Source organism: Cucurbita pepo, chromosome LG08 (genome assembly GCF_002806865.2).
Source record: "Cucurbita pepo subsp. pepo cultivar mu-cu-16 chromosome LG08, ASM280686v2, whole genome shotgun sequence".
Taxonomy (NCBI): domain Eukaryota; kingdom Viridiplantae; phylum Streptophyta; class Magnoliopsida; order Cucurbitales; family Cucurbitaceae; genus Cucurbita; species Cucurbita pepo.
This window is the reverse complement of record NC_036645.1, coordinates 3,932,775-3,945,533: the sequence shown is the minus strand read 5'-3', so window position 1 is coordinate 3,945,533 and position 12,759 is coordinate 3,932,775. Positions and strand designations below refer to the sequence as shown.

At 34.7% G+C, this 12,759-nt stretch overlaps 2 protein-coding genes across 2 annotated transcripts; one reads left to right on the top strand and one right to left on the bottom strand.

Annotated features, from left to right (window-relative positions):
• The first annotated feature begins 1,006 nt into the window (after positions 1 to 1,006).
• Positions 1,007 to 3,939, top strand: LOC111801199. The gene is made up of 4 exons (XM_023685207.1): positions 1,007 to 1,214; positions 2,006 to 2,358; positions 2,434 to 3,068; positions 3,307 to 3,939. Exons 2-4 carry the CDS (start codon positions 2,017 to 2,019, stop codon positions 3,761 to 3,763), a joined length of 1,434 nt encoding a protein of 477 aa, XP_023540975.1. The 5' UTR covers positions 1,007 to 1,214; positions 2,006 to 2,016; the 3' UTR covers positions 3,764 to 3,939.
• A 940-nt stretch (positions 3,940 to 4,879) lies between these two features.
• On the bottom strand, positions 4,880 to 8,522 carry LOC111800378 (exportin-2). Its single transcript, XM_023684039.1, has 2 exons — positions 5,441 to 8,522; positions 4,880 to 5,313 (listed from the first exon to the last, which is right to left on the bottom strand). The coding sequence occupies exon 1, from the start codon at positions 8,372 to 8,374 to the stop codon at positions 5,441 to 5,443; it is 2,934 nt and encodes a 977-aa protein (XP_023539807.1). The 5' UTR covers positions 8,375 to 8,522; the 3' UTR covers positions 4,880 to 5,313.
• Positions 8,523 to 12,759: the final 4,237 nt, after the last annotated feature.

The window sequence follows — 12,759 nt, the reverse complement described above, 5'->3', positions numbered from 1 at the left end:
GGGAGTGAATCGATTTAGATTTTGTTCCATGGTGGTATGATTAAGGCATGGTTGAATCAGTGGGCTAAGCAAAAGGGTCCCATAGAATAAACTTTTTTTGAGTCATAAAGCACAAAAACTAATTGTTTTGATCTCTTCTTTAACCACAAAAACTAACCCCTACCAAACTCTATCATGCTTCAATGGCTATACCCATTGTTTCAATTTATGTTCCCTCACAAGGTGCAAAATCCCCAAAACCATGGGCCCAACACCTTCATTACATTTAGTTTCTCACGTCTCTGGTCGGGTACATATGAATTGGGTTCAATTAAGGAAATCTTTTGAAACAAATTCGAACTTTTGGGTAGATTAAGTTGATGACCCAAACAACCTTAATAGAGTTCACACTCCAACCTAACTCAACCCACTATTTTCAATTTAGTTGGGTAGGATTGAGTTACTAACACGGGTCACGATCCAACTTAAATGTTAAATATTCACAAATTACAATGAATTACTCATATAGGTTATAAACATCAAACATTCTTAATCTTCATATTTATCTTAAAAGTAGGGTTGAGTTATAATTATGGGTTAGTGGAGCTGACCCAACCAAACAAATGTCAACCCGCAAACGGACTTAAATTTTTTTAATTTTTCTAAAATTTAACTCAACCCAAAAAGAAAATCTAACCCAATTTGATTTTTATAATGGGGTTGAGTAGTTTGAATTGGTCGGATTCTCGAGTTATATGAATATTCTTCATCCTTAATTTCTTATTTAAACTATTAATCTTTTAATCAAATATATGGTCATATGTAATTGTCACGTTGGTCCAATCAAGTATTTGAAAAACAATTTTTTAAAATCATTATGCAAAACCATTTGAAAACAAAACAAAAAAAAAAAACAAAAAAANGACAAGAAAATGTTGGGTTTTGAACGTAACGACACCGTTTCAGTCCACATTTCGGTTTCAATCTTGCTGTTGATTATTAAAGCGCTCCCTCCAGAAATCGACCGCAAATAATGATAACTGAACGAAGAAAAAGATAAAAATTCAATAAAAATATCGGCAGAATTTGGAAGACTGACACCTCTTCTACAGTCTCCTCCCCCGCGATGCGTCATCTTCTTCCTTTCGTTTTAGATTTCTTTTCCCGAGATTTTTAATCTCTTAAAGCCTTGCGTTTGACCCAAATTCTGTAATTGATTCAGCTTGATTTTCAAGGTACCCATTTAATTTACAATCTGTTGCTTTTTTTTTTTAGTTCTTGCTGATCTCTGAGGGGCTTTGGATCATTGGGTTGCTTTCATTCTTCTTGTTCACCTTGTTTCTGTTAAGTGGGTTCTATCTGTTTGTTAAAATGATTGTGTTGGTGAGTTGCCTGATTTCAGGGTTTTTTTTTTCTTGGGTCTGCTAAACCTGGATCCTTTTCTTTTTTGATGTTGATTTCAATTTACATAATCCTTTCTGATTTGGACTTGAGGAATGTTTATGAGCAAAGGGCAAAAGGGGGGGTTTGGTTTTTTGCTTAACCTTCAAATATGCAGCTAAATTTAACTGGTTGAGGTGATGTTTTGTGTTCCTTTTGCTGCCATTTGTGTTCAAAACAAATGAATATCAAGTGGGGTTAATCAATCCTTCAGAACTTGCATTTGGGTGTTGATTAAGAGGTTTGGGGAGGGTGTTCAACTTTGCCAATTTAGATCTCAAGAACTAATGTGAGTTTCTATATGGCAATTCTTGAACTGAAATCACCATTCTATGAACTGGGGATTCAAACTCAGATATCTCCTGTTCTTTCTGATTACTAATTAATGCTCTTCATTTCAAGTTCATGAACTTTAAATGTTTTCTGATCCAGATTCTTTATAGTTACTCTGCTTCATATGAATTTTGAACACCATCTTCTACCTGTTCTTCTGCATTATGTGCTTTTTTGAAGGCTCTCAATGTCCTGTTTTTTTAGTTGTTTTCATGTGGATCTTTGGTTAAAGTTCTGCTTTGCTGTGTCATAGATAGGACTTTAATGGCAGCAGCAGAAGCAAGGGCTGCTTTTCAGAGGACAGTAAATCGTTGCTTTGTTCAAGAAGATGCCAAAAGGGCTCCCAGATTAGCTTGCTGTCAATCATCGTCTTCAACGACCAAACCGGTTGATTCTGGACCTGCCAATGCAGCAGCAGATGAACCAGATCAACCTTCCATAGGTTTTATGCCTTTTAGCAGAGCTTCTTCATATTCTAGTTTATTTCCCGAGTCGAAATGGTGGCTTCAGCCACAATCTAGCTATGGATACCAAAAGATTTTCACCCCAGAGGCTGGCAATGAAACTTCAAAATCTGGTACTGAAAAATCTTGTTCTTCAATTGATCTTCACCCTACTGAAGGTAGCAATGATGACCACAGCAGGTATTCTCTAGACACTGATCATGGTGTCTCTGATATNCTTCACCCTACTGAAGGTAGCAATGATGACTACAGCAGGTATTCTCTAGACACTGATCATGGTGTCTCTGATATCTGCTCAAAGAGGGTGAATACCATTATGAATGAAGACATAAAAACCTTGGATGGTACAGACTCTCAAGAATGTCTTGGTAGTATAGATATGAAATCAAACTTTGAATGTTTAGATAAGGATTCTTTCAACAGCAAAACAGTTTCCAAAACACAAGATGAGTTTTACTTAGATCCAGATTCTCCTTGGATTCAAGAGGACAAGGCTGAGCCATGGTGGTGGATAACAGATAAAGATGAATTAGCCTATTGGGTTGCACAGAAATCTCTTGATCATATAGAAAATTGTGATCTTCCGCCACCTAAAAAAACATGTTTGAACCTTACGAGACTCCCTTATGCCCAAAAGCAATCCTATGAACATGATATGAATTGGGGTTCTACGNAGAGACTCCCTTATGGCCAAAAGCAATCCTATGAACATGATATGAATTGGGGTTCTACGTTCGAGTCAAACCACAGAAATTGCGGGCTCGATTTTTGTCGTTTTGGCAAAACACAGAGAGAACCGGGTGAATCAACTGAGCAAGGGAACTTGCTGCGTGGAGCTCATAAATCTTTGAGGTACAATGTGAATTCCTGGTTGCTGTATTTCTATGATTTCCTGATCTGCAACTTTGTTGAGATAGATTAAATTCTTAAGTATTCTCTCATCTTAGACTAAAATATATGATAAATGACCATTGCCATTCTTTTAGAACCGTTTTGTAGCCAAGTTAAATAGTCGAGTCGAATGCATGGATCGATTATCTTTTAGCAAGGCCTTACTAAGATATAACTGGAACTCCTGTGTTGAGTGCAGTTGTACAATTCCCAACAATTTGACAAAAACAACACAAACTTCTGAAGACAATGCTAGCAAAGCTGAGCTAATGGATGCACTGCTTCATTCTCAAACCCGTGCAAGGGAAGCTGAGCTTGCAGCAAAGCGAGCCCATGCCGAAAAGGAGCACATAGTTGAGCTGTTCTTCAGACAAGCATCCCAACTCTTTGCATATAAGCAATGGTTTCAACTGCTGCAACTAGAAAGCCTGCAGAATAAGAACAATGATCACCCAATGTCCACTCTTTTTCCAATGGGTCTTCCATGGATGCCTTACAAGAATAGGCAGAAATTCACAAGGCAGAAAAGAATCAAGCGGGATCGGCATGGGAGTGATATTTCGACTTATGCGGTTGCCATAGCTGTAGGATTGAGCCTGGTGAGTGCAGGATTGCTTCTGGGGTGGACTGTAGGGTGGATGCTTCCTTCTTTGTAGGCCTAGATTTTAGAATGAAGGATGAATTGAGAAGGGTACGTACTCTGAATGAAGTATAAGCTCTGTTTGTGTATCTGTGTAGCATAGATTTACAATATGTAGAATGTTGTTTGTATATATGAGGATCATATTTGAGCTAACAGATCCAAGTAATATATCTCTGTTTCGATTCTTTAGCTTTTCTTCTTCATTTTACTTCATACTTGAAGTTCTTAGAAGCAATCAAATTGCTGTAAAGGCAAATTCTAGGGACTAAAGTCTAATATTCTCCCACATCATGTTTTAGCTTTTAAGAACTCTGAAAGGACAAGAAAAGCAGGTGGTGGTGGCCATTGGCGAGGGGGTATTGCTTGAGAGAGCGGTACTGTCCATGAGTCACTTCATGAAGTGGACTCAATTAACCTATTATCTTTGCTTCTCTCTTCTCTTGTCTCCTTTCTTTTCCGATCAAGAAGATAACTTTGGGGCTACATTACAAAATAATAATAATAATAACTTTTTGTCTCGGTAATATCAACCAATTTGAACTACCCACCTACATTTTTGTGTTAGGTCAATCCGACCAACCCGAAAAATAAGGTTATAATCTAATCTGGCCCTAGTTTTAAGACTATTATGAAAATGAATAATATTTGAAGTTTGTAACCGATGTTTCATATTTGAATTTCATGACATTTTAGTTATTAATGTTATATGTATTATAGATAAGTGAACAAAAAAAACTAATAAAGAACCCCGACAACCCAATTCAACTTGAAAATAGAGGATTAGGTTGGGTTAAACCGTGAACTCTATTTGAGTCGTCTGGATCAGCAACCCAATTCATGAAAACCCGTGAAAGATGATGATATGATCTCATGTGTAAAAACATTCTCTATAATATAATTAGTCAAAACCTAATTTAAGAGGCTCTTTCTGTAATTTCCATAAGATAAAAATACAATAAAAACTTAATAGATTTCTTAACTTGCAATTTTATTTCTGATAAATATTTGTAATTTAACCTTTTATTATCATAAATTTCAAACAATCAAAAAAATGTAATTACTTCTAATCATCCAGATAAAATGCAGATAAGAACGTTGTAAAAAAGTAATCTTTCTACACCAGCCACAATAACCCAACTGATATGTATATGAACTTGCAGCTGAATATCACAGCAATGAGATAACAAGTGTTTACATGTGATGTCAAAATGACAAGAGAAAATTTCAGAATAGAAGCAAAAGGGAGAGGAAAACTCGATGCAACAGTACAACTCTTAGACCGCAATGAACATCTATGCTTTGTTCATGACTGACTCTGCATGCACAACATGACAGACACTTGAACTTGACCACATAGAAAAAGAGGATGAAGGAAGAGGGAGGAAGTGTTGTACCAAAACTTTGTAAACCACGTTTGATTCGCCTGACCGACCATTACCACAATTGTGGAAGTACACGATGATATGAAACTTGAATACGCCCCCAAATGGAATAACGCCAAGAGATGAATAAGTTTAAAGATTAACTTGTCCACAAAAACCTGCTTCAATTCAGCACAAACTCCTGAAAGGTTGCAGGAGTACATGATTAGATACAGGATGATGTTAACACTATAGAGATTAATAACACAAACACGTGCCTGATATATAAACTTGTTAACTATCACAACCCACAGGATTAAATAACTTACTCAAGCTATCGGGCAATTGTAAGATCTGCAGAACTGAAGCAGTGCAGCTTGATTTGTAGGGTCAAGATACTGACTGATGACTTGGGGATACCTCCCAGGAGAAAGAGCAGAAAGCTTCGACAAAGATGCTACGAGAAATTGCTTCGGATCCTTTATATCTTTCAGAGGATCATCTTCCTTCTTCCCTGCATTGTATAGGCGAACAAAGCTTGCACTATAACCAGCATTTTCAGCAATATCGGGCATCTCTGGCTCGTCGTCAACCCTTTCCTGTTCGGGTCGAGAAAGAAGGGTAACAATGCTATCCAGCATTTTCCCCCAGTCTTCAGTAAATGCAGCATCCAAAAGTGCTGGACACTCACAGATAAGTCTGGTTGAAGCAACTGCAGTTAACTTAAGCTCAATGGCCCCAGTTATCAGTTTAAGATTAGGTATCCAAAATTGCTTCAAGATTTGGATAAATATGCCATTCTGAACACTGTTGATCGTATCCAAAAGATTTTTATGACCATTTTTAACAAGAAAAAGGGACATAAATATCAAAAGTGACTTGATGAACTTTACTGTCCGTCTACTTTGGAGCTGTCCAAAAAGAACAGCCCAGATGTGGCCAATGTACTGTTCAATCACACTATATTCAAGAGATTCAATAACAGTGTTGAGCACATAAAAGCCTTGATCTGCAGTGCTTGGAGATGAGACCAGATTACTAAATATTCCAAGAACCTGTGTCAGGCGCCCACCTTGGTTAAGTTCATGAGGTGCCTTCTGAAGGAAAGCTTGAAGTAACCGAACAAGTGCTGGGACATTAGAGGCTCTTTTCCAAGATTCAGGTGACAATAGGATCTCAAAAATCTGCATGTAGCTTGGTGGAATAGGAGGATTATTCAACTCCACAAGCTGTGCTAACAGTTGAAAGGCGTATGGGAAGAACTCGGTAACATCATTGGCCAGTATCATTTGAAGGCTGGGAAACAGGCTAGCCTCAAAGGCGGATATTAAAGAAGGATCCCTTTCGCAAGCCCTTCTAATGAGAAGAGCCACAGATTCAAACATATAGTGGTTGAAAACAGGATTTTTTGGATTTCGACATACTTCATTTAAAATAGAAGTCAACCCAACAATGCATGGTCCTGCAACCTCACGAGGTATGTCAGCAACTCCAAGAACTCTCATTATACACTTCATAATGTATTGGTTCTCCTCAGATTCAGGAAATTTAAAGGCATTAAAGAGCTTAGTCATCATCTCGGGAAAAGTTGGAGCAATATCCATAGAGTTATACCTGGCCACACCTGAATCCTCCTTGACCAGCAACAATTTTTCAATACAAATAGCAGCATAGGAATGAACCACATTTGACTCAGAACCAAGGAACCGAACCAAATCAGGAAACATTTGTAATGCAACAGGTTTTGATATCAGATTACGGAACACAGCAAAGAACTTGAGCGCACCTGCCTTAAGCATTGGTAGACCATTAACGTCTGAATTTTGCAATTCTGGAATGATTACTGATGCAAAGAAATTCTGAACATCTACAAGATCAGTTGAAACAGAAGAGCCCCCAGCTTTCTTAGTGGCAAGTGAGACAACCAAATATATTGCACAATCTTTATCTTTCCAATTCTGAGCAGGATTTAGCCCAAATGAACTTAACAATTGCTGTATCTGAGAGGATACCATGTCCGTCACCTGCTGTTTGTAGTTGGTTGCAATTCCTTTAAGAAGTTCACAAGCAATCCTCCTCCTAGTATCCAGATCGCTACCTTCCATATCCCTCCTAATGAATTCAACATAGTTCATTTCAAATAGTTCTTCGTCGTCATCCCTCAGCCTCACATTGGGAATAACTATGCTCTTACAAATCTCAGGTATCACTCCCTCGCCTGCAAATAAGGTGTGGTGTACACTCGTGCTAACAGTAGTCAAAAACTTCATAGCCATAACAGCCAGCTGGTCCCGGCTCGATGACTGAGATACATTCCCCAGTAAGCCCCAGACAGCAAGAGCAAAATCATTCAAGTACCCCTGAAACTCCTCTTCGTTTTTTTCCATATAAAGATTAATATTCTCGCAAACTGCAGCACGAAGTTCATCAACTAAAGCAAGTCCATCATTGCCACTACTTTCAAGTGCAGGATAATTGATAGTAAGATATTTCCGGAATTCACTCATCCACTCTTTCATATGATCCTCAAAGAACTCGGGAAGCTCTTGAAAATTCAACGAGTAAAATATCCTACAACATAGCCTCTGAGACTCAAACAGGGGCCGTAGAGTGGCCGCAGGAGCACCCGAGGTCACAGCAGAATCAATTAAAGCAGCAGTTTTGAGAAAAATTTCTAACAAGGGAGCCGCAAAATTGTCCAGGCAATACTTCAAATCAAGCAAAAGATCATTGGTTTTATATTGATACCGAAACTTCTTAAATATAGAACTAGCAGTGCCAAGAATACCGTTAACAGATGCATAATCGGAAGCCAGAGACGCCTTCTGCAGACTCACGACAAGCTCCGGAAGCAAGGAAGGCCACGATTTCGGGAAGTCGTGTTTACTAATCAAAGCCAAAGCCTCGCTTAGCTGACTCTGGATTCGCTGAGTAGACGAAAGCATAAGCGGCACAATTAGGGCTTTGATTTGGTCCTTCTCGGAGTCGGGAATCGAAGGCAGAGAAGAAGCATTCGAGTCGTCCGACACATTGGATGGCCATCGGAGCCGTAAATGGTTTTTGAAGTTGACGGCGGCGGCTTGACGGATCTGTTCATCGACAGATGGTTCAGCGACAAGGCGAAGAACAGCAAGACCGTAGTTGGGACGGTCGGCAGCTTCGGCAAGGGAGGCTTCGGCGCGGCGGCGGGGCTCAGGAGCGGGAGAGAGAGTGTGAAGAAAGCACTGGGAAAGGAGCTGTAGGGTTTCTGGGTTCCACTCCATTGCGCATAGAAATTGATGAGAACCCAAATCGGAAACTGATTTGGGATGGAATCGAATTCAGTGGGAATTTGTATTTCAGAAGTGATGATCCAATTTCTAGGAGGAGGAAGAGGCCAATTTCAAAGGGAGGGAAAGTTTCTTGCCCCCCAACACCCTATACCTTTAAATTATGAATAATTACCAAAAATCATACCAATTATTTCCATTTACTATTTTTTTTCAAATATAATAAATTTTAATGTCACACGTAACCTCTCATGTCTTTGTTTTAGTTAAGCAGACTCATACAAATGGAAAAATGTGGGGTCCGAACATTATGAGTGAGCAAATAAGGGAGGAGTCATTCTCTAAATTAGCCGATGTGGGACTTTCATCGTCCAACCGTCTCGATTTAAGAAAAATCAATTTGAAAATAATTAATATCTACGCTTTCATTTGTTTTTCATATAAATATTCTATTTTTTGGACCAAAAAACTTCCATATTTGATTCATCAAACGGCATCTTCTTCGACATCGGCATGATTTATTGTCTTTTTTATGCTAACCCAACATTTCAAAATTTGACTAATAAGACTTATTTGTTCGTGTGTTATGCTCAAGGTGTAGAATTTTTATGACTGAAGGTTCATTGTGTAATTTCAATCGTATCACAAGCAGGACATTGGTCTTTTAATCGAAGTTCACATTCTTCATCGTTACAAGTTTGGTAATGCATTTATTTTTAATTTTTTAAAAAGTTGAAGAATATTAAATATTTTTTAAATAAAACACTAACTAATTCATTCAAAGCTATAACATTATTTTTTTTTTATCTCTATCTTTACAAAAAGAAAAAAAATATATATATATATATATTTTAAATTATTTGGTATGATTGGGCTGAAATTATTTAAAATAATTGCATTGAACAGTTGGAAGGCCCAATCAATAATTTGGGCCAAACAGGGTAACTGTACAATCTAGTGGATAATGGGCCTAGCCTCCAGGCTCCACACCAGCTTTAATGGGCTATTGAAAACCCAGAGGCCCAGTTCACTAGCTTTTACCCACATACTTTAGGCCCAGGACCCCCCATCTGAAATTAATTATGAAGTTGCCACATATGAGTGGGTATTTGGAGGTTGGGCACACACGTTGTGTCGGAGTTATAAGAAACAGAAGGAGTGTGGGGTGGATTTGAAAATTGGAAACAAAGTGGGGGAGAAAATGATAAATTAGAAAATTAGCGCTGACGTCATCAACAGCACTGCGGGGTCCACCTTCCCTAAATACCATCTTAACCACGCAACTTCTCACGTCCACTTTCTATTATTACCACGTGAGCCGCGTGGGTTTTTTCTCCACCCAAGAAGAAAATAATAATAATTATTATTATTATTATATTTCCTCATTTAAATAAATAAGCATTTGTGTGATTATTTCAAAAAAAAGAAAAGAAAAAAATGTAATTCATGTGGGTCCCGGGATTTGTTTGTATCCGTGCGTACCACGTGAAGGGGCAGTTGGTTTTATTTGACGCTTTGGAACCAACAAAGCTTTTATATATAACTACCCCATTCCTCCAATCACAATCTGAAACGTGGCACCTCAATTATCCTAAGTTTTTTTTTTTTTTTTTTTTAAAGAATAAAATCATTTTCTGAATTTATTAAATAAATAAATAAAAAAACAAACAAACAAATTGGTCGTCTCCGTATTAACGTGGCTTCAGTTTTGCAGCTTTATGAAGATTGCTGAAAATGAGATAGATTTGTTGGTCGCACGTGTTTCATGTGTCGTGACTATAAATATTACATTTCAATAATAAAAAATTAAATTAAATTAAATTAGATGCTCTTTTGTTATTGGGTTTCGAGTATTTTATTTATTTATTAATATTATTTCGTCTTGGAAAATTTTTAAGTTATATTTAATATTAAATAAATAAATAATTTTATGAACTAAGACTTTTTTTTTTTATAGACATTAAATAATTATGAATAAAAGGTTATAAATGATTTAATAATGAAAATATGCTAAAACATGACAGATGTGTACTATCTATTTGGACTACATGTCTTGTTTTTGTCGATACACGTGGGATATTTAAAAGTTAGACGTTTATGACATTAAAGATATGTATTTAAATAGGTAAGAATATTATAGTTTCCAATTAAATGGTTGTATTATTACTATTAATTTTAATTTATTATTCAATATTAAAACAACATTTTCTTGAAAAATAAAATTAAGTTGGAATACATTTGATATTGATAGTACAGCCACTGGAAAAAAAAATTATATTATTTAAAAATTGAATATTTAAATAATTACAAACAAATTTGGATAGATCAATCTGTTTGTAGTGATTATATGGATGGACACAACTTTTATTATGAGTATGAGCTTAACTATAATTTTATAATTAAGTGATGTGTAATAAATTAATAAAAATTGAGAATTAATTAATTAAATTTTTTAATTAAGCAAGTTTAAACAAAAAAAAATGTGAAATGTTAAAATTAATATTTAATATGTTAGGTGAGAAAAAATATATAATTTAAATATTAAAATTAATTTTAATATATTATATACCTCAAATACAAAAACAATTATTTAATTTATTAAATATAAATGTATTTAAATTAATATTTAGTAGGTTAGATGTATTAAATATAGAACATAAATATTTTATTGTATTTGATACATTTCCATATTACAATAATTAATGGTTAGAAATTAGCATTTATGTCTTTTTTTTTTTTTTTTTTTTTTTTTTTTTTTTTTTTTTTTTTTTTTTTTTTTNTCATTATAAATGTTTTAAAACATGAGAATTGGTTTATTACGTAATAAATAAAAAAATTAAATTGGTAAGAATAAGAGGACTAAAGATGAAAATAAAAAAATTGAATGTAGGTCACGTGGTGGATTCACGCAACCTTCACCTCCTCGAACCATGTTAAAAATCACGTGTTAATCACGAGCTCTACCCTGCTTATGACGCTGAATAATAACTACTCTCAATTATTATTATTATCTACTGAACGCGTGAGAAAAATGTTATCTCATGACCCGCCTTCTGATTTTGTCACGTCATGGCGGTCTTACTTCACTAGAGACACGTAGACAACATGCACTATGTAAAACGTGTTCGTTTTGTTTTGTGATGAAGCCAACTTCATTACGTGAACCACTATCAAAGCGCGTGTTCTATAATTATACTCGTATTGCCTTGCAGCTTTAGGAATATGACGTACACGATTCTTAGTCGCGTGGTTTCACAATTAACAACACGTTTTTATGAACTCGCCTTACAAAATAAACCTTATCTTTTATAAATCCAAATTTTATTTAATTATATGTAAATTCATAATTTTGAATTTGGTCCTTAATTTTAAATATTAATTTTATTAATTAACTTCAAAAATTAATTTTAATAGTGATTTTTTAAAGGCAATTTAAATAATTTTAACTATTAAAAAATTATTTTTTAAAAACTGATGGTATTGTAATGAAAAATAAAGTAAAATACAAACGGGCTGAATATTAAATAATATAAAATAACAATAATAAATAATAATTAATGGATGTTTTAGTTTTATATATTTACTAAAAAAGCTTTTGTTTTATATATTTTATCCATCTTATCCAACTTCACAGTGACCAAGAGAGTTGGGAGTGTCGTGAAGCGTGTGACCTGACGTGGTACAAAGTACAAGTACGACATGTCGGTCGGTGGAAAATTGAAATTTCTACCAATTTTATTTTGCTTTAATTTCAACCAAATTATATATATTCTCTTTTACCATATATTATTGGGAACATTTTAATTTTTATATATATTTTTTTTACATATAAAATTTGATCTTAAAAAGGAAAAAAAAAATAATATTAATTTTAAATAAAATAATAAAAAAGGACAAAATATTTATATTTTTAGTCTTCTTTCAAAATGGGATTTCTAATCAACTTTTGTTTAGTCAATGAGGATTAAAGCTTTATCAGACTATTTGGTGAATTAAGTCAAAGGAGGAATCTTTTTTTTTTTTTTTTTTTTTTTTTTTTTTTTTTTTTTATAAATCAAAAAAGCAAGTTAATAAACACCTATTTATATAATCAATTTTTATTAGTTTAATATCCCACAAATTACATTTTAAAATTTTAAAAAACAACCGTAATTAAATAAATATAATATAATATAATATAATATAATGAATAATTCAATAAAAGGTTGAATTTTTATTAATAAAATTTTAAAATAAAAAAAGAAATAAATAGAAAGGAGATAAGTTTGGTGGGGGATCAATTTCTTGGGGCTTACCTTATATTGTACTCCATTAAAATGGCAGCCAAGTTGGATGAACCATTAAAAAAACGTGTGACCTCAAACCCTACAAATAAATAA